This window comes from Myotis daubentonii, chromosome X, assembly GCF_963259705.1.
Source record: "Myotis daubentonii chromosome X, mMyoDau2.1, whole genome shotgun sequence".
Taxonomy (NCBI): Eukaryota; Metazoa; Chordata; class Mammalia; order Chiroptera; family Vespertilionidae; genus Myotis; species Myotis daubentonii.
Window position 1 is genome coordinate 10,768,074 of NC_081861.1, and position 26,264 is coordinate 10,794,337.

Genomic DNA, 26,264 nt, shown 5'->3' on the forward strand with positions numbered 1-26,264 from the left:
TCTCTCCAAGGCCCAGCCCCGAACCCTGGGAACACTCCCGCTCCGCGATTCCTGTCCCGAGCCTCCACTGCGGTGCGGGGTCCGGGGTCCGAGGCACTCCGGGGCTGCGGGCAACGGTCCCACTGAGCTCCCCCGAACGGGCCAGCAGGGGTTCCCAGGCGCGCGAGGCTCCGCAGCCAGGCTCCTCCGGGACGAGGGGTGAGGGCGCGGGGGGCGGAGCGGGCAGCGGGGGAGGTGATCTCACTCCCCCCTCCCTCCCCCCTGCGCTCCCCTCCCCTTCCTCCCGCGCGCACGCCGCCCCGCCCCGCCCCCGCCCTGCCGCCTCCGACGCAGCATCTCCAGGCTTCGCAGACGCGCTCGGGCGGCGGGTCCGAGGCCGGCGTGCGCGGAGGCTGGGCGGGCAGCCTGAGTGGCGGCCGTAGCGCAGGTAAGGCGGGCAGGCCTGCCCTTGGGACCGGCCGCGGCTGCAATGTCCCCGGTCCCCGGTCCCAGCCCTGCCCGGGGTCGAGAGCGTGAGCGCCGCTCCGTTGGGCTCGCGGTCACGGGTGGGGCGGCCGGAGCCCCACCCAGGTGCCCCCCCTCCACCCGCTCGGCCGTGCGGACAGGAGTGGGGCAAGGGCAGGGGACCAGGGCCAGAGCCCGACAGGTGAGGGGTACCTGGGTTGCGCCCAAAATGCGGATCCGAGGAGGGACACTCCGGGTGGGTGGGGGGAGTCAGACAAGGTCTGTGCAGGCAGGTGGGGGCTGAAGTTGGCACGTCCCTATGGGTGTGTGCGTGTGTGAGAAAGGGAGCGCGATGGGGCCTGATGACGCCCCCCCCTCCCCAAAGGCTGCCGTGGGGTGTGGCCCTGGGCGTGGCTGGCCCTCTTTCCCAGTCGAGGTCCCAGTTCCACTGAAAATTCGGTGGCCAGCGTGGTGGGAGGGGAGGTTGGGGTAGGCTGCCCCTGCAATGGGGGGAGGGGAGGGAACCGGGCTGGGCTTTGTTCTTCTCACTCTTCTTTCCAAACCCCAGCCTGGACTCCTCGGAACTCCCCTCCGAGACTGCACCAGGATCGGGGTCTCCTCCCCGGAGGCACAGGGCGCGCCTGGAGCCTCAGTGAGATGGGCCTGGGCGCCCACCGGTGCGCCTGTGCACATGGTTGTAGGATGTGGGTCCACCAGGTAGAGGCGTGGGAGGGAGGGCATCACTGGCTCAGCGCCAGGGGTTCTAGAAAGCGAGATGCTCGGCTCAGGCCCTATCCCTACTCACGGCAGGTCTTTTGCCCGTTGCAAAGTCTTCCTGCCCCTGTTTGCTTATGGGAGGGTCCACAATTCCTATCACCCCCTTCCTCAGGCAGATTTTGGGAGTCTCTTGGTTGGCAGGGATGGCAAAGAACACCTAGCACAACCTGCTGCCCCCTACAGGATATCTGGAGCCCCGCCCATCACTGCCTGTCTCTCGGTGGCAGGCCGAGGGCCATCTGCCCCCTCAAGAAGGGGAGGCTTGGCATCCCCCTCCACTAGGTGCCCTCCTTCCAGTTAACTCCACCCAGAAGGCAGGGGCTTCTGGGCAGCCCAGTGCCATCTCTGCTGACTCATGTGAATAATCCAATCAGCCTTTCTTCTCATGAAGTGTCTCTGAGCCTCATCTTTCTTGTCCCCTGTCGGGTGGCTGGGGCAGGGGCCTGCCTGGGGCCTCTCGCCTCTGGCCAGCTTCTGACTGTAGGCAATGGGACTGAGCCGGGCCTGCCTCTCACCTGGCACAAGCGCCCGTGCAGCGCCAGCATGTGCACCCATGGGCTCCTGAGCCTTCGGGGCTCTTAGGTGTTTGTGACCACATGGGGAGCTCAGGTCAGGGCTGGGACCCTCAGCTCCTGGCCATTTTTCTATGCTGCGTCCTAGTCTCGTTGTGGTGGTGCGCTTGAATTATACAGAAAAGAACAAAAGAAATTAAGACTCACTGGGGATCTGATCACCCAGAGAGAAACCCGCTCGGCACACCCCAGCCTCAATCTCGTTGGTTCGCTACAACCTGCTTCTGGGAGGTTACTCCACCAGTGGCCAGACCCATGCAGAGCAGCGAGTGGGCACACAGCAACCTGAGGCGGCGGGCCCCTCCCTGTGCAGTAATGAGCTCCTCCCTGCCCGACCACTCCGTGGCCCATGGGCTGGGCCGCTCACTGCCAAGTGCTCACGGCTGCCCATGGAAAAGCCAGTAATGAACCAGACTGACACTGTCTTCGTCCTCGGGGGCACAGATTGGCTTTCCTTTTTTGTGACTATCTGAAGGGAAAGGGAGGTGCGGAGTAGGGAAGGGCCCGCTCCAGCAGACAGGAGCACCCAGGCTGCGCTCCCATCGGCCTCTTCCTGCCGCTGGGGAGGGTGCCTTCCATGCCACATGCTTGGGCAAGACTGGCTGGGGAGGGTGGAGGAGGCGGCCCCCGTGCCATACCTGCCACTCCCCAGCTGAGTGGCTCCAGATCCTCAGGCCCTTCCTGGCTTTGAGTGTCAGCCTTCTTGGCTATCACAGGAGGGCACGGGCTCCTTAATCTCTAAGGTCCCTTTCAAGGCAAACTGTCCCTGGTGCCACTTTGAATGACAACAGCTGGGAAGGTCTCTGGGTCACCCTTCTGGGCAGCGAGGGTCATGGGGTCCTGCAGAGCCGCCCAGCCTCCAGGAGAGCCAAGGCGAAGGTGTGATAGAAGTGTTTTCTGGATCTCCTTCCTGGGCTAAAGGTCGAAACAGCTTGGGGGGCCAGGAGGGATGTGGGAGCCCCGAGCCTAGGAGGAACCTGCTCTGGGGAAAAACGGAATAGAGGTGGGGTCCTGTGCAGAGATGGGCATCCCAGCCAACTGCCCTGCCCACCAGGCCCCTTCTGAGCCCCAGGACCCCGCCCTATCCTGTGATTCAGACAATGGGGGAGACCAGGTATCTGGATCCCCCCTCTAGGGTTCCCAAGCTGGCTGCTGCATTTGCCCTGTCTCCTCCTCCCTTCATTGGAAAGGGAGGGTTTAGGTCCCTGGGTGGGGCCCTGGGCCAATCCTGGGCTCCCCCTTCTGCTTCCCCACCCCCCAGCTCTCAGTCACCCACCTTTCCACTCCCGCCCCTCCCCCCCCCCAGACATCACCTTTCCGCTCCCAGCTCAGTTGGAGTTTCACTGTGGGGAGTGCACTACTCCCTTCTCCCCCCATTTGCCTCTGCCTTCCTCCGCGCCCCCTGCCCTCCCCCCCCCCCCCCCGTAGGTGCCCTGGGTTCCACCTCTCAGCTTCTCCTTTTGTCTAGCTTCTCCCTCTGCTCCTCTCCCCTCCTGCCTCACCTCCTCTCCCATGTCTTGCTCTTGATTAAACTTGGCCCCTCTGAACTCTGAGCCACGGCTTCAGGTTGGGCTCAGACCTCCCTTGGGGGCCTCGTCTGACCTGGAGGATGGACAGGGGCAGGCACCTGGTCACCTCCACCCAGAGGGCAGGGGAGGGGGATGGAAGGTTAGCAGGGCCGGCCTGCTTTCTCCCCGATATCAACAGGATCTTTGTGGCTTCCTAAAGGCTGCAGAGAGGGAGGAGCCTGGAGGGCGGGGGAGTTCCTCTGCAGGGGCAGGGGCAGGGGCAGGGTCTGGGTCTGGACTGCTGGTCTTTCCAGAAGCCACGGAGGGAGCACCCAGCCACCGTTCTGACAATGTTTGGCCCTAAACCCAGTAAGGACAGCCGTGCTGGCCTTGGAAGGGGTGAGGCAGGAGGCTAAGAGCATCCTGGGCTTTGCACACTCGGCCATGCAGTCCTGCTGGGCTGTTCCTCTTGAAGTGAGGTTATGAGTCCCAAGGAGCCTCCTCCCCTCAGCTCTCTGGGCTAAAACATTCAGAGGCGGACACACTAGGGCAGGGCAGCAGGGCTGGAGGTTTGTATAGGAGGGTAGCTTTGGGCATGTGAGTGTGTGCTTATTCCTATTTGCATGTGTGGGGATCATATATCGGGTTGCATGTGTGCATTCGTGTGTGTATGTGTGTGTGTGTGTGTGTGTGAGAGAGAGAGAGAGAGAGAGAGAGAGAGAGAGAGAGAGAGAGAGAGCATGCGCACACAGATCCTCCTCTGCCCACATGAGTCCCCTCAGATGCCCCTACTGGGCCTGTGCTAGGAAGGGGCGGGCCTGATGATGGTGGCTGCAGAGGCTGCCATGATGTGGGGTTTCCCGTTTGGGGTGCCCTCTGGCCCCTCCCCTGGCCTCCTGCCTTCATGCCTTAGGAATGCCTGGGACGACAGAGGCTCCATTGTCCGCCCCCAGTCTTCCTGTGCCCCCTCTGCCCTTTAACCCATTGGGAGTGGGGAGCCCTGAGGGGGCTGGATGGGCCTGGCAGTGTCTGAGCTGTTTCTAGGCACCCGATTCCCCCCCTCCCCCCCGCCCCAGGCATCCCAGGGCTGGTGCCTCTTGCTGCCGGCTGGGCCCCCCTTGCCTCTCCACTTTGCTTAGCACCTTCCCACATGGCTTGCCTGCTCTGCAGCCTTCTCTCCCCTCTAGTCCTGGAGGCAGGCCCTGCCCACGATAGGAACAGGATGTACATCCCCCCTCTGGCCTAGTCCCCAAGGCCCAAGTTCATTTCTCAGGTCAGGGGGTTTCTGGTCTGGCTCAGAGTCCAGAGCCAGAGAAGGCTTGGAGAGGGTGGGGACGCAGCTTTTAGTCTGTGGGCGCCAGTTTCCCCAACTGCGCATGGGATACTTGGCTGCACTGCTGCCATTCTAGGAGTCTGGGAGGCCAGAGCCTTGGCCCCTACTCCACTGGGCCTCAGTTTCCACTTCTGCACAGGGCGTCCATGCTGTCCCGAAGCCCTGACTGGTAGTCAAAGCCTCTTTGTGAGGAGGCCTTGGGACCTTTGGTGTCAAGAAAAGGGCCAGAGCAACCCAGCATTTTGGATAACGGGAGGGGCACAAGGCACCCAGGCTGCCCTGAGTTGAAAGGGGAAAGGAATTTGCCTTCTTGTGGATGGGCGGCCTCCTGGGATGGGCGGTCAGGTGAAACCCAAGGCCGAGGGATGGGATGGTTCCTGCTCTGTGCCGAGGGTCACATCCTACTTATGCGTGGCTTCCTCCTGAGATTTCCCTCCCGGCTTCCCACATTTGCTTGCCATCTGCCTAGCAAATTAGGCCCTTCTCCAGGGTGCGGGATGGCTTGGAGGCCATTCTCCTCCAGGCTCCTGGCCCCCTGGGAACACATGCTGGGAAGCAGAGGCCCTGAGAGATGAGCTGGCACCCAGAGGAAGCCTCTGCCCCATCGAGAACCCCACCCCTGCTGAGCATCAGTGACATGGTACTCTGGCTCTCTGCGCCTCAGCTTCCTCATCTGTAAAATGGGGATGATAGCACATCCGTCCCACACAGCGATTTTAAGGGTTAAATGAGCGATGTGTGTGAAAGTGTCCCTGTGTGTAAGAGTGCCTGGCATGTCATAAGCGCCGTCCATGAATTTACTCAATAAAATGGGGCAGCTGACTCTGACATGGGGGTGGGGGCAGGGGGGATAGAGAAAAGCTGTCCCTGCCACTGATGGTGAGATTCTGCCTTCCTCCCCCAGTGTAGACTGTTCTCTCTGCTCCTCCACAAAGGGTTAAGCTCTGTCCCACCCCTTCCTCATCCTTTAAGGAGAATGGTCCTTTACAGGTAAGCTGTGGTTGCCTTGGAGACCTCAGCCTTGTAGGGGCTGAGGGTGTACTCTGGTGGGGGTGTCCTTTGGGAGGGGCGAGACAGGGGGGCACAGAAGAGGAAACCGCCGTTCTTTAAGACTTCCAGGCCCCCAGGAACCTGCGGGGGCTCCCACCCGTCAGCCTCCTTTATATATTATCTAAATAACCCATTAGGCTGCAGTAAGCTTTCCTCTAGGCTTCCCCCATCTCTGCCAGCGGAGGGAGCTGGGCTCCATCTCCATGGAAACCCGCCAGCCACAGCCTGGGGGGGAGGGCGAGAAGGAGACTTAAAGGAACACAGTGCATGGGATGTAGGTGACACCCGCACCCTCATGTACGTGCCGACAGGCTCCAAGGCCCCCTCCAGTCCTGTTGAGGTGACAACCCAGGCATGCATGTCACCACACAGGCCCCCCAGACTTACAAATATGCAGGCGTGGTACCCACACTTTGACCGTCTCACACACCTGGGGCACTGAGCCCCCAGCCCTGCCCCCGTTCAGGTCTGCCAGGTCATAGGGCACTGCCATTCTCAACAGACACTGGGCTGGAGGACCTTTGTGTTACTTATGCCTTGGGCAGGTGCATTTCCATCAGATGGGAGGGGCAGAGAGGACAAGGCATGCAGGGCACCCTTAAAGGTTCTGGGGGGGGCAAGCCACCCCAGGGCTCAGCCTGGCTCCATGTCCTCTCAAGTCTCCCCCAGCCAGTGGGCAGAGGCCAGAGGAGAGCAGTTCCAGAGGCCCCGTGGGGCCAGGGTATGGCCAGGGGCCGGGCCCCTCCCTGCAGGCTCCAATGGGCCTGACCTTGCCAACCTCATCCACTTCAGTTCCTGCCACACCCTTTCCCTCTGCCTGCCTGTGAGAGGTGCGTGAGGCCCCAGGGGAGGATGGGTTCCCAGCTGGACCCACTGGGGAGCAGCCTGCCTTTGTTGTGCCCTCCCCCAGCACAGTGATGGGTTTATGCAGTGGGTACACATCCGGGTGTACACACAGACACTCACTGTTGTGCCTGTGGATTCCTGGGCACCCCCCCTCCCCCCAGCCAGGTGGCTACTCATTCTGCCTTAGCCGCAATCTCGGAAGAATCCACTGTGATCCTCCGGGTGCTTCTTCCTCCCCCTCTTCAGGGGGCCCACCTGCTCCCTGAGGGCCGACCGCCAGTGGCTCATTCATCTCGTCTTACTACCACACCCTTGCTCCAGTGTCACAAGTGGCGGGGACCTGCTGCTCTCTCTCTGTTGTCGTTGTGGGCTTTGTTTGTCTCTGATGCTGGCTCACAGCTTCTCTGCTCCACCCTGCCCATCAGTCCAGCCTGACATCCAAGCCCTAAAAGGCCCCCTCCTCTGACTCAGGTTCATCTCCTCTCCTCCTTCCCCGCCCCTTGCCTGGTGCATCCCCCAGGGTCCAGGACTTGGACCACTAGGCCTGTTCTCTCTCTCTCTCTCTCTCTCTCTCTCTCTCTCTCTCTCTCTCTCTCTCTCTCACACACACACACACACACACCCCTCTCACTCCTTGCTGGCCACTTCTCATCAGTGCTTTCTGCAGCTGCCTCCCACCCTTTGTACTCCTTTCCCCTCTCCTCTTCCTTTCCCTGCTGCCTGGGTCTCTGTTTCTCCATTTCTTCATCTTGGAAACCGGGGTGGTCCAGCATCTGTCTTTGTCTTCCATTCCCTCCCCCAGCCCCACATCTCAGCCTCTCCAGCTCCCTCCTGCCTCTTTCTCACCCTGTCTGTCACCCTTCAGTCTTCCCCAGTCTGCCCCACCTTCACAGACATGGCCTTGGCTCCATCTGTACACCAGCTTGTGGAATACTCCCCCCTCCCCTGCCCCTGGAGGTGCTGATGGGGGGTGGGGGGCCCCGCTGAGCTGACAACCTGAGCTGCTTGCTCTGTAATTGCCAGAGGAATGGTGAGAGATCAGAGACCCAGCAGCAGTGGGAGGAGAGGAGGCAGAGCTGCCAGCTGTCAGGGAGCCTCAACCTGGCTCCTGCCTGGCTCTGAGCGCCTGGGAAGGTGGCGAGTTGGTTGGCAAATACCAGGAGACTAAAAGGGGTTGGGTGTGAGACTGTGGGGCATGACAGGGATTTGGGGGGGATGGAATTTCCCCTGTGTATACGCCTGGGGTGTATATGCCACACCCATTGTGGGAGCCTAGATTTGGAGGACAAATGGAGGGGCTGGCATGACGGGGAATGTCATTCCAGCAAATGGAGCACTTGGGCCACTGAGTGCAGGAAGGTCCTTCTTTGATTGTTTTTTCTCGCTTCTCCCTTCCCTCCCCCTCCTAAGACCAGAGCGCTCAGAGCTCCCAAGGCTGCTGTTTGATCACCTGCCCTCTGATCTGAGTCTCCTACTGCTTCCTACAGGCCTTGAAGTTGAGGCCTGGGGCCCACCCTGCTTGCACTGGCTTTCTTGGGGAAGGAGGGGGTGGATCAGGTCTGCTCTTGCTCCTCCCTTCTGGGCCCCAGCTTAGCTCTTGCAAGTTGGGAATTGGCTGTGTGTTTGCCACTTCCTCTCCAAGTCATTCCCTTGGCCTTCAGCCCATCCACATTGACCCACTCTGGTGCTTCTCCCCCTCCCACTCCCCCTGCAGCATTGGGTGGGGGAGTCTGAGAGCTCCAAGCTGACTGCTATTCACCGCCCTCTATTTTCCCTGCCTATTCCCCAAAGTCTGTTGCATTTGTTACTCTTCGTGGGTCACCTTACACAAAACCAATTTGTGGCTCCTGGTAGCCTCCTGACAAAGTCTAGATATCTTAGCACAGCATTCCACGCCTCCCCACCTACCCTTCTGGCATCCTGGATGAAGCTTGGTCTCACCCTTGGTAAGGTCCTAACTGGCACAAGGAGGATACCCAGTATGGGTTTGGCGAGGCATCCAGAATTCGGACTCCAGTCTCCAACCTCTCAGCCACCCAGCGTCCTGCTCTTGCCCGCTTGCACTTCCATCACTTGCCTCTCTCACACCTTTTCCTGTTTGGAGTCAAAGTGGTCTGTCTTCTTGGGAGTCTGTTTCCTCTTAAGAAGCTGGGCCTGCCAGGCACTGAAGAGGTGTCAGAAGCACTGTCCCAGAGCTTTCCCTGACCCCTGACCTGACCCTGGCTTGGAGCATCTGGAAGTGGGGAGGCCACAGTCGCCTCTATTGCCCCCTGGGGGCCTGAGGGACAGCGGAGAGGTGCTTTCCTCCTCCCCTCCCTCCCTCCTGTCACTTCCTGAGGTCAGTCTTTCTTCCCCCTTTGTTCATTTCCCTCAACCTATTCTGTGCAATGCAGCTTCTTTGGGCCCCTTTCCTTCCTTCCCTGTCTCCACTTTCCAAGCCCCCCAGGCCGGAACAGCATTCAGTGATCAGTAGGCTCTGAAACCCATACCAATGAGACTGCAACAAGAGTTCTTCTCTACATATGTGTGCACCCATGCTTGTGTGTGCACACAAAAATAGCAGACATGAGAATATATCCCCCACAGACACAGACACACAAGAAAACAAGCACATGCTCCTGAGTGCAGCCCCCTCCCAGAAAAAAGACAAATGTTCTGTATGCACACACACAGCCACATAAATACTGATGTGCACATTTGGCTACATGCAGATCCACACCCACACTCATGCCCAGGGGCACCTGCTTGCTGGCACATGAAGTCATACATGATAACAACATGCACAGAGCAGCCTGTGGCATGCCCAGGGGAGCTGATTGGGGCAACAAGTTGGTGATGGAGAGGCAGTTAATGGGAAAGGCAAATAGGAGCGGGGAGGGGCCCTGAGGAGCAGGGAATGAAAAGCAACCTGGAGGCCCAGCCAGTGCTTGGTCTCTTCGAAGTTGGGGGCTGGGGGAGGAAGGGATGGGGGAAGTCGACCAGCAGCGGGCGGGGCTAGGGGCGGGGCCAAGAGCCCTGGCTCGCCCAGATGTTTGTAACTAACAACCATCCGTTTTCTCTCCTCCCCCACCTTTCCTTCCATCCTCCCCTCTCCCAGTGCCCCCACCCCCAGTTCCCGCCCCGAGCCGTCCACTGGCCCTCTTCCCACCAGGCCGAGCCTGAGCCGAGTCCGGCGGCTGTGCCGTGCCGCCGGCGCCGCCTGGAAGATGGCCGTGGCGCTGCGGTACTTGTGGCCTCTCCTCCTTTGCAGCCCCTGCCTGTTCATCCAGATCCCTGATGAATGTGAGTAGCTTGACTCCTCTTTATTTTCTAATTCCTCACCTTCTCCCGGTTCCGGACCCTTACGCTTTACCCCCTCATCCCTCCTTTCTTAGGCATGGAGTGGGCAGGAGGTACCCAGGACGTTGGGTACCTTTGGAGAGAACAGAATGGAAGGCACAGGGTGTGTCAGCACCATGGACAGGGAGCAGAGGCGCGGGCGGGTCTGGGGAAATTTCAGCACCACGGACAGAGGGTTCGACGCTGGGCCTCCTCTTTGCCATCCCTGGATCCACCCCACCTCTCCACATCCCCCTCCCCCAGGGGTGTGGCAGGCGGGTGGGAAAATGGGGCTCAACTAGCTTGTGCAAAGGCCTGGATTCAAATCTTGACCCCACTTCTAATTTGGGGATTCTCATCTTGGAACCATGTAGCCCTATGAACCTAGGCAGGAAAAGACACCTTGCAAAGGCCCAGCAGGCTTCTGGTGCTAACGATTTAATGCATAGTTATTTGGTGGGTCTGGGAGGTGGGGCTGCTGGAACATTACATTTGTGGGGGATCACAGGTAGGGGCGGGGGTGTTTGGGATTGGAACTAGAGGGTATTTTTGTGTGCCAGTGAGTTGGACAGGCTGTATATTTGTATGTGTGGATGTGCGTGGCTATGATTGACTAAGTGTGGTTCTTGAGTGTGATTCCTGAGTGTGGTTTTGATTTCCTATATGGGTAAGCTTGTGAGTCACCAGAACTGTTATTTATTGGTCAGGTATGTGAAGGTCTTCAGGTATTTGCCTGTTAACATTTGATTGTAGTGAATCGTGTGTGCGTGTGAGTGGGGCTGCATGTGAGTACCTGTTTGTGTGTGAGGGGGTATGTTACTGTGATGGTCTTTTCTCCTGAGTGTGAGCAGGAGTTGTAAACACTGCTGTAAGTGGCTGTTGGGCTTCAGTGAAGGGCATTTCACAGGGTAGCATTTGTGTGTCTTGAGCCTGCTCCTTCCATAGCTCCAATCCCTTTGCCCTTTACTTTGCCACCTTTGTCTCTGAACCTGGACCTGGGGGAGGCCAGTGTCCCTGAGAGATGAGCTGGGAGCTAAGAGTGAGAAAGAGTGTCCATGCCAGGAATGGGGCAGGGGCCAAAGGAGGTGGGCTTAGAAGGCACCTGGCATTAGGGAGCAGCAAGGGTTTAGAGGAGGTGGAGAGGGGCTGACAGAACAAAGGTTGGGGATGCCCCCTTAGATACACACATGGAGGTCCATGCAGTCACACCTATGCAGACTCCCCCAGCTACAGATGCACATGGACTCACACATGGGCAGACACAGACAAGCCACCTGGACCCAGCCAGGCACAGAGATACAGAAGAGGCAGAGACCCCGAGAGGACACATAAGAGGCACACAGACTTGCATACATGTGCACACACACAAAAATGAGGGGTTTAGACACAAAGGAACAGTCATTCACACAAACACAGAGGAGGCATACAACACAAAATTGTGCACTGAAGGCAAGCATGTACACACACGGCCTTCAGATGTACTCCGGCAAGACACACCCCTATACAGATATACTGGTGGACACAAACATACTGCAGTACACCCCAGGGCATCCACATGTGCTGGTCTCACACTTTTGCACATTTACACACATACTCATCCTCCTTCCTTCTCCATCTCCTCTCAGTGGCTTTTCAGGCCTTACCCTGTGTATCTGCCCACCCTACTACCACATGGGCTGGGCCATCTGGCCAGGTGCATCTCTGTGTGGAGAGGCAGGGAGAATTTGGAGAAAGGCAGGAGCAAGGAAGGAGAAGGAGGCCAAAGACCCTGGCAGGTCCGACGCTGCCCTGGCCCTTGGTCTGCACTTGGTATTAACCTCGATACAATATGGCCTCCGGCTCAAGCTTGCTCCCCAGCCATACCAGGCCCCTTTGTTTCTTCCTGCTTTCCCCACCCAGTCCATTTTCCCTATCCTGTCGTCCCTGTCATTGTCTCTTGCTCTTGGGCTGCCTGCACTTGCCCCTCCCCAGCTCAGGGCTCTCTGCAGTGTCCTCAGGGAGCCCCCTCCTCTCTCCTGGGGACCCTCACGCTGAGGTCTTCTGCAGACACAAAGCTTTCAGAAGCAGCCAAGTGCTCCCTTCCCTGCCCTGCCTGCCCTCTCTCTCTCTCTCTCTCTCTCCTCCTTCTTCACAGCCACCCTGGCCAGTGCTGGGCTGAGTCCTGCAGCTGGGCAGCGACTCTGGCCTCGGCCTCAGGGAGCTTGGTGGCAGACTGGCAGGAAGGAAGGGGAGAAAACGAGGGCTATGTCAGCCCTGCAGGCGATGGAAACTGCAGGGCCTTTGGGAGGGCTTCGCAGGGAGGGGGAAGCTGGGCTCTGAAGGCTGGGCCTGGGTAATTGAAAACACTGAGCCCTGCTAATTGGATTAGGAGGGAAGTGGGCTGGAGCAGGGGAGGGTGCATTGGCCCTGGGCTGTCTGCCTCCCAGCCTCCCAAGGCATCCTGGGTGGGGTGGGAGTCAGTTCTGCAGGCCCTGTCAGGCAGATGCAAGCATCCATCCAAAGGGCATTCCTTTTAAAGGCACGGATTTCTCTCCCCCTGCCCTCTGGCATTGAGGCCTGGGCATCGCCCCACCCCTAAAGCAGTGATCTGGGCTCTGTCCTGTCCTGGGTCTTGACCTGCCACAGCTCCAGCCCAGGATGTGCCTCCTCCGTCATGTTACGCTGCCTCTCCCACTCTCCCCTTGCCCAGGGGGTCTGCCCATGCTTATTTCTCCCCATGCCATCGGGCCCCCTGCTGGGACTGTGTGTCAGCATTTCTCTCCGCTTTCTCCCTTGCTGCCTGGATTTCTCAGATGAAGGACAACACGGTAAGTTGGGGAAGGGTGAGAGTGTTTGCCAGAAGGCCAGGGAGAGAGGGAAAGAGGGGTGCCAGCATGTCCCCCTCTCCTTCCTCCTCTCCCTGTGTGCCATGTGCCCTGTGCTGGTTACTGTCATATATATATATATATTCTTTTCTTTTCTTTTCTTTTTTTTCAATTTTCAGAGAGGAAGAGAGGGGGATAGAGAGATAGGAACAATGACGAGAGAGATAAACATCAATTGGCTGCCTCCTGCACGTCCCCCACTGGGGATGGAGGCTGCAACCTGGTCATGTGCCCTGACCAGGAATCAAACCATGACCTCCTGGTTCATAGGTTGATACTCAACCACTGAGCCACGCCGGCCAGGCTGGTTGCTGTCTTTTCTGGCCCTTGGGTTCTTGTTCCACTGACTCAGGCTGGAGGCCCACCTCAGCCTCTCCCTCTCCCTGTCTCTCACCGGTGTCAGCTGTCTTTGTTCTGTCACTGCCCTGGCCTGGCTTTTCTCCATCACTCTTGCCGTTTTTTTCTGGTGCTCTGTTCTCTCTGATCCTCTCTCTCCCTGTGAGGGGTTTTCCCTTCTTGGTTTCTGTGTCCTTGGTTTTGTCCTGTTTCTTCCACTCTCTTTGGCTTCATCTCTCTCTTTGGGGCGTCTTACTTTGTAACCTTTGTTGCTGTTTTCTCTCTGTTCTGTCTCTTTCTATATTTGTTCTGTACCCCTTTTCTTTTTTCATGTCCCACAAGCCTATGGCCAAGCTATTTGGTCTCTCTAGCTTGTCCTAACTCTTCCCCCGCCCCCATGGCCCTGGGGCCTCTAGGGGCTCCAGACCCTGCCTCTCTCATGATGAGATGGGGGTTGAGGCCATGATGTCATCCTTACCACCACTCTCCCCATCCTGTCCCCAGTGATGGAGCCACCTGTCATCACAGAACAGTCTCCACGGCGCCTGGTTGTCTTCCCCACAGACGAGATCAGCCTGAAGTGTGAGGCCAGTGGCAAACCCGAAGTGCTGTGAGTGACCTTCACCCTCTAAGCCCTGTTGTTGACCATTGACCTCAACTTCTGATTTTTAAAAAAAATATATTTCTATTGATTTCAGAGATGGAGAGAGAGAGAGAATGGTGAGAGAATCATTGATTGGCTGCCTCCTGCACGCCCCACCCCACATTGGGGATGGAGCCCACAACCCGGGCGTGTGTCCCAACCTGGAATTGAACTGTGACCTCCTGGTTCACAGGTCGATGCTCAACCACTGAGCCATGCTGGCCGGGCTGACTTCAACTTCGAGTCCTCAGGCCTCCCAACTTCTGAACCCCAAAGCCCCAGATCTCCCGCATCACCCTTGGGCCTGGCCCCATCCCAGCCTGTCCCAGGGGCCCCTGGTTGCTACTGCCCTTGTCTCCAGCCTCGTCCATCTCCTGACACAGGTTCCAGGGCCTCGCCCCCCTGAGCCCTTTTCTGTCCACAGGTTCCGCTGGACCCGGGATGGCATCCACTTCAAACCCAACGAGGAACTGGATGTGACGGTGAAACAGGCACCCCACTCGGGCTCCTTCACCATCGCTGGCAACAACAGCAACTTTGCCCAGAGGTTCCAGGGCACCTATCGTTGCTTCGCCAGCAATAACCTGGGCACCGCCATGTCCCACGAGATCCAGCTCATGGCTGAGGGTGCGAGGCACTGCAGGGACAGGGCAAAGGCCTGGGACACACGACAGGGTCCCTGACCAAGTCTCAGGGACCTTGTGTGGGAGCTTGGTGGCTTGTTGGCTGGGTGGGTGGAGGGTTGATGCTCTGCCTGCATTGTCCCTCCCTCTGCCTGCCCTGTCTGTCTGAGTCATTGCCTGGGCTTGAGCTTCTGTCCCCTCTCCATGTCTGCAGTCCCATTTGTTTCTCCACCACTCTTGGGTCATCTCTCTCACTTCCCTCACCACTGTCTCCTTCCCTCTGCTTCCCCTCCTCCCTCTCCCCTGTTCCTTCTCCCCACCTCCAACCTGGCCTCTCTGGCTCTGCTTTTATCTGTGTCGCCCTTTCCCTGGGGTTTTCCCTCTGCATTCCGTCCTCCCTGAGCTTTCTGCCTCCCAAGCTGGCTTCTCCTCTCTCTGCCCCTCCGGTTACCTTGGGAACCGTTGCCATGGTTTCTGTGTCAGGATGATGGAAGGGTCTGTGATTCCCGCATCCCTCCACAGCTCCCCTCCCCCACTGCTGCACCTCAGGCTCCCCCCACCCATCCTTGTCCTGTCCTGGGGGTGGGAACTGAGAATTGTGGAGGGTTAACCCTTTACAGCCATCTGGCCAGCCCATCCTCTCCTGCATGGAGTGCCGGTCTCAGCCCTGAGCCCAGAAAGGACCCAAAGTCTCTGCCTCCTTTTATGTGACCTTGCTCATGGTCTGGCCCTCTCACACCCTCAGCTATCCCTCCGCCTTTCCCCCACCCTGACTTGCCTTGACCAGGAGAAGAGTGGGGACCCATCGTGCCAGCCTCTCTGTCCCTTCTAGGTGCTCCCAAGTGGCCAAAGGAGACGGTGAAACCTGTCGAGGTAGAGGAAGGGGAGTCGGTGATTCTGCCTTGCCACCCTCCACCCAGTGCAGAGCCTCTACGGATCTACTGGATGAACAGCAGTGGGTGCCCACGAGGGGCCGCCGCCTGGGGTGGGTGTGCCAGTGGTCATATTTTCCTGGACGGAGGTCCTGACCTCTGCCTCCTCAACCCCCATCCCCGCAGAGATCATGCACATCAAACAGGATGAGAGGGTGACAATGGGTCAAAATGGCAACCTCTACTTCGCCAACGTGCTCACCTCGGACAACCACTCAGACTACATCTGCCATGCCCACTTCCCTGGCACTCGGACAATCATTCAAAAGGAACCCATTGACCTCCGGGTCAAAGCCAGTGAGTCCCAAAGGCTCTGACATGCCCGCACTCTTCTGTGACCCTCAGGCCTGTCCCGTTTGCTAGATCGGAAGACCTCAATCTTCCTCGAGGACAGCTTGGCTCCACCTCAACCCTCCCCAGACCCCTTTCTGGGTGGCAAGAGCAGAGATGGGGTCTCCCTTCAGCACAGAACGGAACAGATCCCAGGGGCTCATCCCGGTGTCCAGAGTCACCCACTCCCTTGTTCCTTCCTCACAGCCAACAGCATGATTGACCGGAAGCCACGCCTGCTCTTCCCTACCAACGCCAGCAGCCACCTGGTGGCCTTGCAGGGGCAGCCACTGGTCCTGGAGTGCATCGCCGAGGGCTTGTGAGTCTAGGAGCCCGGGGTGGGGTTGGGCAGGGTCTCTGCTGAGGGGCGGGGCTCAGCAGCCCTGTCCTCTCTCCCCTCCACTCTCCTCCTTGGCCTCCCTGCACTGTGCCCTGGGCAGCCCCACGCCCACCATCAAGTGGCTGCGTCCAAGTGGCCCCATGCCAGCCGACCGAGTCACCTACCAGAACCACAACAAGACTCTGCACCTGCTGAACGTGGGCGAGGAGGACGATGGCGAGTACCGCTGCCTGGCTGAGAACTCCCTAGGCAGTGACCGGCACGCCTACTACGTCACCGTGGAAGGTATGGTGCCTCTGCCAGGCTTAACCCCTGCCCGGTTGCAAGGCTCCCAAGAATGGGGCTCCATTGAGGTAGCTCAGTTGGTTAGAGCATCGTCCTGTTATGCCAAGGTTGCAGGTTCGATCCCTAGTCAGGACACATACAAGAATCAACAATGAATGCATAAAATAGGTAGAACAACATATCTCTCTCTCTCTCTCTCTCTCTCTCTCTCTCTCAAATCAATTTCAAAAAGAAAGAATAAGAAAATTTTGAAGGAAAAATAAAGAATGACCTCTGGGGACCGAAGTTTGTGATGTCACTGTCACGGAGGCGGGGGTGGGGGGAGGCAGGGGGAGAGCTGGCTGAGGCTGCGGGCTCAGGGCGGCTCTCCCCTTCCCCGCAGCTGCCCCATACTGGCTGCATAAGCCCCAGAGCCGTTTGTATGGGCCAGGGGAGACTGCCCGCCTGGACTGCCAAGTGCAGGGTAGGCCCGAACCAGAGGTCACCTGGAGAATCAATGGCATCCCTGTGGAGGGTGAGAGCATGGGGAGCCCTGGGGGATGGGGGAGGAAGAGGAGGGACGGGAGGGGACTCAGCATGGCTCACTGCCCTGCCCTGGCCTGTGGACCCACCTGCCGCACGCACAGAGCTGCCGGCCAAGGACCAAAAATACCGAATCCAGCATGGAGCCCTCATCCTGAGCAACGTGCAGCCCAGCGACACGATGGTGACCCAGTGCGAGGCCCGCAACCGGCACGGGCTCCTGCTGGCCAATGCCTACATCTATGTTGTCCGTGAGTGCCAGCAAGCTAGGCCCCCTCCCCTCCCCTCTGTGCCTCACAACCGCCAGTCTGTCCCTGTAGCCCACCAGGCTGACAGCCAGCAGCTGGTTTGTGTACCACCGCTGCCTTCCTTCTCTTGGGGCCCTTCAGCCCATCTCTCGCTTATCCTCACAACAGCAGGGCAGGGAGACGGAGGAAGGGCAGATGAGGAAGCAGCCTCACAGAGCGTTCTGGCTCATCCCATGTCACCCTGGCCAGGACATGCCCAAGGCCAGCATGGTGGCTCCTCTCCTGGAGCCTCAGGGAAGATGGGGGCTAGGGCAGGAAGGGGTGGACTGTCAGTGGGGGCTCGAATGATTGGTAAAACTTGGGCGGCTGGGATAGGGAGACACATCTAAGGCCGAGAGAGGCTCAGCCTGGCGGGGGCCTGAGTTGGACACAGGGAAGCCTGATGGGTAGAGCTCCCCTGCGGAGCCCTGAATCTGCCCCCACCCCCACCCCCGCACTGTCTCCCAGAGCTGCCGGCCAAGATCCTGACCCCAGACAATGAGACCTACTTGGCGGTCGAGGGCAGCACTGCCTACCTTCTGTGCAAGGTCTTTGGAGCCCCTGTGCCCAGCGTCCAGTGGTGAGTGCTCCCACTCAGCAGGGGTGGTCTGAGCCATCTTCTGGCCTAGGGAGCCAAGGAGGGCAGGGAGCGCATGGCTGGGGTCTGAGCCAGGTCCCCCACCCCCGGCTTGTGCCAGGCTGGACAAGGAAGGAAAGACGGTGCTACAAGACGAGCGCTTCTTCCCCTACACCAACGGGACCCTGGGCATTCGAGACCTCCAGGCCAACGACACAGGACACTATTTCTGCCAGGCTGCCAATGACCAAAACAATGTAACCATCGTGGCGAACCTGCAGGTCAAAGGTCAGGTGACCCCCTCCCCATGTGATTAGCACCTCCAGGAGGGATGGTCAGGGTCTCTGGAGAACACCAGAGTGACCCTCCCTTCCCATCATTGCCCTCAGATGCCACTCGGATCACACAGGGGCCCCAGAGCACAATCAAGAAGAAAGGCTCAAGGGTGACATTCACCTGCCAGGCCACCTTTGACCCCTCCTTGCAGCAGAGCATCACCTGGCGTAGAGATGGTCGCAGCCTCCAGGAGCCTGGGGACAGTGACAAGTGCGGGCCCAGTGGAAGGGGGCAGTGTGGGAAAAGCAGAATGTCCAGACCTGGCCTCATCCAGGGGGGGAGCACCCCTACTTTGAGGGTGAAGGTTCTGGCAGGAGGGGGGAGGAAGGGAGCAGAGCACAGATGGTGGAGAGAGGGGTGGGTCCATTGGGAGCATAAGGACAAGCATCCCTCCCTCACCTTCCCAGGTACTTCATAGAGGACGGGCACCTGGTCATCCACAGCCTGGACTACAGCGACCAGGGCAACTACAGCTGCGTGGCCAGCACGAAGCTGGATGTGGTGGAAAGCAGGGCGGAGCTCCAGGTGGTGGGTGAGTCCTGGGGGGGAGCGTTCAGCAGGCTCGTGGCCTGGAGGCCTGGGGGGCACCAGGCCTTGGAGCACAGGGACCCAGGTTCACATGACAGGGCCCTTTTGAACTGGGGGTCTGATCTTTGGGCTCGAGCATGGGCCAGAAAACCCACCCGCTGTGGCCCTCAGGGAGCCCCGGGCCGGTGCCACAGCTGGAGCTGTCCGATCGTCACCTGCTGAAGCAAAGCCAGGTGCGCCTGTCCTGGAGCCCCGCTGACGACCACAACGCCCCCATTGAGAGTAAGAGGCCTGAGCATGATGCCACTCAACCCCCCCCCACTGCCACCCCCGCTAGCCCTCCCTCCTCCCGGGTACCTGGCTCCATGACTGCACCTCACTGGGGCTCAGGGTTCCTCATGCAAGTCCCAGAATGCCAGTGGCCTTGGGCACTCCCTCCCTCGGCCCAAGCCAGACTTGGACTCCCATTACCCGTCCCCATGCCACACGCTGATAACTCCACTGCGATTCACTCCTTTTTGCAGAGTATGACATTGAATTTGAAGACAAGGAGATGGCTCCTGAGAAATGGTACAGTCTGGGCAAGGTGCCTGGAAACCAGACCTCCACCACCCTCAAGTTGTCACCCTATGTCCACTACACCTTTAGAGTTACCGCCATCAACAAATATGGCCCTGGGGAGCCCAGCCCGGCCTCTGAGACTGTGGTCACACCCGAGGCAGGTGAGCCACTTGGGAGGGGTCTCAGATGCAGGGTCCCCAGGCTCTGCAAGCAGGGCCCGCAGAGGGGATTGTACCCAAGTCCCCCGCTTTCTGGTTTTCAGAGGGAGCTGGGGGGTGGGGTTCCCTCGGGGGCTAATGGCCAGAAAGGGCCATTCCTTCCTTGGTCCTCTGACCTTCTCTGCCTCAGCAGGACCCCACAGCATTGATGTCTTTTTTAAAGCTTTTTTAAAAACTATGTCTTATTGATTTCAGAGAGAAGAAGGGAGAGGGAGAGAGAGATAGAAACATCAATGATGAAAGAGAATCATTGATTGGCTGCCTCCTACATGACCCACACTGGGGATTGAGCTTGCAACCTGGGCATGTGCCCTGACAGGGAATCGAACCGTGACTTCCTGGTTCTTGGGTCAATGCTCAACCCCTGAGCCATGTCAGCTGGGCCCCAGCATTGATGTATTAACAACACATTACTTTCCAGCCCCAGAGAAGAACCCCGTGGACGTGAAGGGGGAAGGGAACGAGACCAACAATATGGTCATCACTTGGAAGGTGAGGGGGCCTGGGCTGAGCTCGCCCCGGGACATCATGCCAGGACCCACATGTTTGCCGATCCCCTGGCTGTGCTACGGACCAGAGGATGACGGGATGTGAGGCTGGGTCACAGGTGAGGGTGTGTCACAGGAGGAGACTGCTCTTGGCTGACCAGCTCCTGTTCTGCTCGCCCCTTACAGCCACTCAGGTGGATGGACTGGAACGCCCCCCAGGTTCAGTACCGTGTCCAGTGGCGCCCTCAGGGGACGCGAGGGGCCTGGCAGGAACAGATCGTGAGCGACCCCTTCTTGGTGGTGTCCAACACCTCCACCTTTGTGCCCTATGAGATCAAGGTCCAGACGATCAACAGCCAGGGCAAGGGCCCCGAGCCCCAGGTCACCGTTGGCTACTCTGGGGAAGACTGTGAGTAGCGGGTGTGGAGCCCGCGTGTGCCTTCACAGCCCACTCCCTCCCAGCCCCTACCTCTCAATAGCGCATTTCATAGAAGTAAGAATATTCTGTTGTCTTACGTAACCAAAGTGCCATTGCGAAAGTCCAGAGATTTACCATCGACACAATACATTTCTCTAGTTGGCAGTCAATATTCCAACTGTACTAGTCAGTGCTGTCTTTCTCCCTGCCCAGGGTTCAGTCCAGGGTCTAGTCCAGAGTCCACTCCAGGATCCAGTCCAGGGTCCAGTCCAGGGTCTAGTCAAGATCCAGTCCAGGGTCTAGTCCAAAGTCCAGTCCAGGATCCAGTCCAGGGTCCAGTCCAGGATCCAGTCCAGGGTCCAGTCCAGGATCCAGTCCAGGGTCTAGTTAGGATCCAGTCCAGGGTCCAGTCAGGATCCAGTCCAGGGTCCAGTCAGGATCCAGTCCAGGGTCCACTCAGGATCCAGTCCAGGGTCCAGTCAGGATCCAGTCCAGGGTCCACTCAGGATCCAGTCCAGGGTCCAGTTAGGATCTAGTCCAGGGTCCAGTCAGGATCCAGTCCAGGGTGCAGTCAGGATCCAGTCCAGGGTGCAGTCCAGGATCCCACACGGGGTCCTGCTGCTTTCCTTCCCTTGAATTGAAACATGAGATACTCGCTTTGATCATCCCCTCAAGATCTTCTCTGGTTACTCCTCCCTGTAGTTACTGTTTTCAACTAATAAACAGTCTGCAGAGAGAGAGAGAGACAGACCCTGAGGCCATGTAAATGCCCTGTTGCCCCTCAACTGCCTGCCCCCCATAGAGCTTCCAAATCCATCCCCACCCCCCACCCCGAGGGAGGGTTCTGGACCGGCCTCAGGATGCCACAGGCCCTCATCCACATTACTGGCTGCTTCCAGATCCCCAGGCAAAACCTAAGCTGGAAGACATCAAAATTCTCAACGCGAGCACCGTGCTGGTCAAGTGGTGGCCTGTGGATCCAGCCCAGGTCAAGGGCCACCTCCGCGGATACAATGTAAGGGTCCGAGGTGTGGGCGGTGGGGCGATCCCTGGGGTGAGGGGTGAGGCCACCAAGAGTGAGAGAAGATTGGAGGCGGGCCCCTGCCACCTGCCAGCTGCTCTTCTGGAAGTCCTTGGGTTGTGAGGAAAGGGTCCCTGTTGAGGGCAGTGGGTAGCATGTTACCCGGGGGTCACTGTGGGATCTCCTGTCCACCTACAGTTGACGTACTGGTGGGTGAGCAGTCAGAGGAGGCACAACAAGAGGCACATCCACGAGACCCACGTGGTGGTGCCCGCCAACACCACCAGCACCGTCCTGGATGGCCTGCGGCCCTACAGCTCCTATCGCCTGGAGTTGCGGGCTTTTAACAGCCGGGGCTTGGGGCCCCCCAGCGAGACAACCTTCAGCACCCCAGAGGGAGGTGAGGTTTGCACTCCGTGCCCCGGTCCTGGCCCCTCCTTGCTGTCCCAGGGCGAGCCTGGGCGAGGACCTGCTACTCGTCTCTGTGCCCTGCAGTGCCCGGCCCCCCGGAGGCATTGCACCTGGAGTGCCAGTCCAACACCAGCCTCCTGCTGCACTGGCAGCCTCCGTTCAGCCACAACGGCGTGCTCACTGGCTACGTGCTGTCCTGCCTGCCACGTATGGATGTCGGGGGCTCAGAGCCTCAGCCCAGCCTGAGCGGGAGCTGGAGGGGAACTGGGGTGCGGGTAGAGCTGTCTGCCAGGGCTCACTCCCTCCCTGCCTGTCCTTGCAGTGGGTGACGGGGGCGAGGAGCAATTGTCCTTCAACCTCTCGGACCCCGAGCTGCGGGTGTACAACCTGACCAACCTTAGCCCGCACCTGCAGTACCGCTTCCAGCTGCAGGCCACCACGAAGCAGGGCCCTGGCGAGGCCATTACGCGGGAAGGAGGCACCAGGACCTTAACTGGTAAGGTGGAGCGCTGAGGAGGCCCCGTCAGGCAGCCAGGCCCAGGAGGGTGGACCTTGAGCTGCCTCGAGGTCCCACACCATCCTCTCGCTCCCCAGGGATCGCAGATTTTGGCAACATCTCGACCACAGTCGGCGAGAATTACAGCGTGGTCTCCTGGTTCCCCAAGGAGGGCCAGTGCAACTTCGGGTTCCAGATATTGTTCAAACCCCTGGGTGGTGAGCACGCATGAGGCCTCTGGGGGGAGAAGGAACTCTGGGCCCAGAGGGGCTGGGGATGGTGTGGAGCAAGGTGCTGCCCGGGACTCCCACTCATCCCTGCTGCCCTCTCGCTCCTGCAGATGAGAAAATGGATGCTATCCCGCCGCAGTATGTCAACTACAACCAGAGGTCCTACACACAGTGGGACTTGCAGCCGGGTACTAACTACCAGATCCGGCTGCTCAAGGAGACGGTGCTCTTGCAGGAAACAACTGTGAAGACCAACGGCACTGGTGAGGCTCCAGGGAGCTCGGGGCACCACGCAGTTAGCTACCCTCTGTCCCCAGCTCAGCCACCACCACCGTAGGCCTCATGGCTCCTCTCTCCTCCCAGAATCTGGGTGCCCCTTGACCCATGATGGAGATTCCAGGCCCCTGAAACAGCCCATTTTAGTATCCTTCTGTTTTAACTGTTTCTAAGGCAATCATTTTCTCAGAAGGTTTTCCTCCCTGCCCCCTGCTCTCCAGAGGGTCCCCCCTCTCACGTCAATTACACACACCCCTCGTCTGGCTGGTGTGGCTCAGTGGTTGAGCGTCGACCCATGAAGCAGGAGGTCACGGTTCGATTCCCGGTCAGGGCACATGCCCGGGTTGTGGGCTCGATCCCACGTAGGAAGCATACAGGAGGCAGCCGATCAATGATTCTCTCATCATTGATGTTGATGTGTCTATCCCTCTCTCCCTTCCTCTCTGAAATCAATAAATTACAGGCTAGGAGCTGTAGGGCCCTCAGCCCCCACCTGGTCCTCTGGTGTCTGTGGGCCAGGCCTGCTGCTGCCCCTACCCATTCCTTGAGGGCAGAGGGGTTGTGACAATAGTGAGGCCCGCACACAAGGCCATGAACCTGGGGGCATTGGCTTGGGCTGCCGGGCTGCAGCGACTGGGGCTCTGTCTCACCTGGGACCGGGCCCTCCCCCTCAGGCCGAGTGAGACTCCCTCCCCCCGGCTTTACCACTGAGGGCTGGTTCATCGGTTTTGTCAGCGCCATCATCCTCTTGCTCCTCATCTTGCTCATCCTCTGCTTTATCAAGCGCAGCAAGGGTGGCAAGTACTCAGGTAACCCTGACCCTGGGCCACCCTGTGTCCCTTTCACAAGTCCCCCTGGGTCCCTGAGCCCCTGGCAGGACGGCATGGGCATGTTGGGGGGCAGGCAGGGGCCCAGAGCAAATGGCAGCCGTGTGGGGTGACAAGTATACCCTTAAAAGTTTCCTGGCTCCTGAGAGCGGCTGAGACAGTGCTGGGGGCGCTCAGAGCACAGAGAGGGGGCCTGGCCTGTGTCTCCCGCCTGGGGGTGGGGCCCATTGTCCAGGGAGAGGCTGGGGCTGGAGAAGCAGTCAGCTCCTCTCTGTGTCTTCAGTAAAAGACAAAGAGGACACCCAGGTGGACTCTGAGGCCCGGCCGATGAAGGACGAGACCTTTGGCGAGTACAGGTGAGCTGGGGTGGGAGCACTGCCAGCCAGCTGCCCAGCACCGCCCTCGCTTTTGTATCTGACGCTGTCTCTCTCTCTTCTCTGTGCTGCTGGGTGACATCAGGTCCCTGGAGAGGTAAGGCAGGGGTGGTGGGAAGATACTGTCAGACCCTGATGGCAGGGACCCCCCCCACCCCGGACAGTATGTGCTGAGAAGAGCCGGGGGCCTGTCTGACCTGGCAGCTCCCTGCTTCGGGGACAAGCCAACCCCTCCAGCTCCTCTTCCACACACACACCCAGCTTCCAGGCCTGGCCGTCACCTTCCCAGCTCCCTCCCTCTGGGCTCTGCAAGGGCTGACAGCTGCCTAGGGGTCTGGCTCATCTACAGACAAGGAGCCAGGCCCCATGAGCCCCCAGGCTAAACGCATCTGCCAGGATTCCGGGTATCTCACGCCTTGCCCTTCTGGGGGTGTGCATGCCACTAGCCCTCAGGGATGTATGTCAAGGATGCGAACCTCAATATGAACCTGTCTCCATTGCATTCAGAGCAAATGGAAAGCAGACAGAGCCTGGGCCACTGGGGCCCCACCAGGCCTCCCAGCCAGGCCTCCTCCCTCAGGCCAGCACCGGCTGGGCCCCTCCTGGGCAGCCTCCCACTCCCCCCCTCCCCCACTACCCTCTGCCCCTGCAGCGACAACGAGGAGAAGGCCTTCAGCAGCCAGCCATCCCTCAATGGAGACATCAAGCCCCTGGGCAGTGATGACAGCCTGGCTGACTATGGGGGCAGCGTGGATGTCCAGTTCAACGAGGACGGCTCCTTCATTGGCCAGTACAGCGGCAAGAAGGAGAAGGAGGCAGCAGGAGGCAATGACAGCTCGGGGGCTGCCTCCCCCATCAACCCCACAGGGACCCTGGAGTAGTGGGGTCCAGCCCGGCGAGGCAGGTGGGGTGCAGCCCAGGGCTGGGCCGCAGGGGAGTCAGAGGCCAAGACCCCCGGCCCGATGCCCATTCTGGGTCCCTGACCTCTGGACCGAGGCCCCTCCCTGTCTCCACCAGGCCTCGCCCCACTCTCTGGCCCTGAGCCTATGGGAGGCTTGAGTTGGGAGCAGGAGAGAGTTCACTGCCTGACCCCCTTTTGATTACCCGCACCCCACTTTATTGCCAAAACCCAGCTGCACTCCTTGCTGGACACACACTGCTTTGTTCCAGCTCAGGGGGCCGGCTGATCACTCGCACGTCAGGAGCCTTCAGGTGCTGCCTCGCCAGCCTTGGGCAGACGGAGGCTGAGCTGGCCCGGGAGGGGAAGCGGGGACGGTCCCGGAGGGGTCTCCCAGATGCTGCCTGGTGGGACCTCCTCAGGACCACGATTGACACTCATCCCCAGCCACTCCTTGGCCAGCTTGGCTGGGACTGAGGATGGAATTCAGTGTCCCCACCATCTGCTCCCTTTTCTTTGCCATCTCTGCTCCAACCAGGGTGGGGGCTGGGTAAACTGGCTCTGGGTGCAGAGGAGGCCATCAGGGGGGCCCAGAGTCCCCACGCGCCAGTATCACCCTCCTCCCGCCGCCCACCCCACCCTGTGGCTGGCTTTCAGGAGCTCCATTACACACGCTGCCTTCGGTACCCACCAGACAACATCCAAGTGGCCACCATCACTGCCAGGGTGCGGGGCGGGTACAGCTCCTCCCCACTCCCCGTGGCCCCCGCCTCTCCCAGCCGCTACCACACTCTAGGACCCCTTAGCAGCCCCGCACCCCCAGTCTGAACACTTTCCCCCCTCGGCCTTTCCCTCTGCCCACCTTGGGAATGTAAATACACCGTGACTTTGAAAATTCCTAGCCTTGCCCTTTCCCCATATGCCACTAGTGTGTAGGCAGATGTCTGAGTCTCTAGGTGGTTTCTAGGTTTTCTAGCAATTAGCTTTGATCCCATCCCAGGAAAAATTCAAACAGCCAACAAACAGGAAAGATGGGTTCTCCCAGCTCTGCTGTGCTCCTGCCGGCAGCCCCATCTCCCTGTCTGCCTTTGCTTGGTCTGTTGATAAGCCCAGTACAAAAAAGTCTATATATATATGTATATAAATATCAGAATTATAACAGGCAAATAAAAACCTGGAAACGAAGAGGAACTGTTGTCATTTTGCCGAGCACAACTTCCCTCCAACCCCTCAGTGCCTGCAGTAGGCCAGTCCTACCTCCCCTTCCAGGCCTGGCTGCCTGTCCCTCTTGCCCCTGGTGGGCCTCGGAGGCAGCTCTGGGCTACCCCCACCATTGGACCCCTCATTCTTGCAGCGGGGCAGGGGAGGGAGCAGAGTGGGGCCAGGTCTCAGGAGCCTCTTCCTTGTCTAATGAGTGCCTGCCCTTGAAACCAGTACACACTTGATTAATTTATTTTATATGCTTTTATTGATTTCATTTTTTTTAATCCTCACCCAATGATATTTTTCCATTGATTTTTTTTTTAAGAGAGAATGGGCCATAACCGGTTTGGCTCAGTGGATGGAACACCGGCCTGCGGACTGAAGGGTCCCAG

General features: G+C 59.1%; 1 protein-coding gene across 2 annotated transcripts; it reads left to right on the forward strand.

Annotated features, from left to right (window-relative positions):
- Positions 1 to 313: 313 nt before the first annotated feature.
- On the forward strand, positions 314 to 25,854 carry L1CAM (L1 cell adhesion molecule). Of its 2 annotated transcripts, XM_059680541.1 has the most exons (28): positions 314 to 427; positions 9,628 to 9,812; positions 12,641 to 12,655; positions 13,553 to 13,658; positions 14,116 to 14,318; positions 15,147 to 15,269; positions 15,373 to 15,543; positions 15,784 to 15,895; positions 16,017 to 16,201; positions 16,584 to 16,715; positions 16,828 to 16,974; positions 17,479 to 17,590; positions 17,709 to 17,875; positions 17,977 to 18,133; positions 18,331 to 18,455; positions 18,623 to 18,733; positions 18,976 to 19,173; positions 19,652 to 19,722; positions 19,905 to 20,127; positions 21,036 to 21,151; positions 21,356 to 21,557; positions 21,653 to 21,775; positions 21,891 to 22,064; positions 22,163 to 22,282; positions 22,405 to 22,557; positions 23,245 to 23,379; positions 23,681 to 23,753; positions 24,424 to 25,854. In XM_059680541.1, the coding sequence occupies exons 2-28, from the start codon at positions 9,737 to 9,739 to the stop codon at positions 24,650 to 24,652; spliced, it is 3,759 nt and encodes a 1,252-aa protein (XP_059536524.1). In that variant the 5' UTR covers positions 314 to 427; positions 9,628 to 9,736; the 3' UTR covers positions 24,653 to 25,854. The 2 variants fall into 2 exon arrangements, with proteins under 2 accessions (XP_059536524.1, XP_059536525.1); XM_059680542.1 differs by lacking the exon at positions 12,641 to 12,655.
- Positions 25,855 to 26,264: the final 410 nt, after the last annotated feature.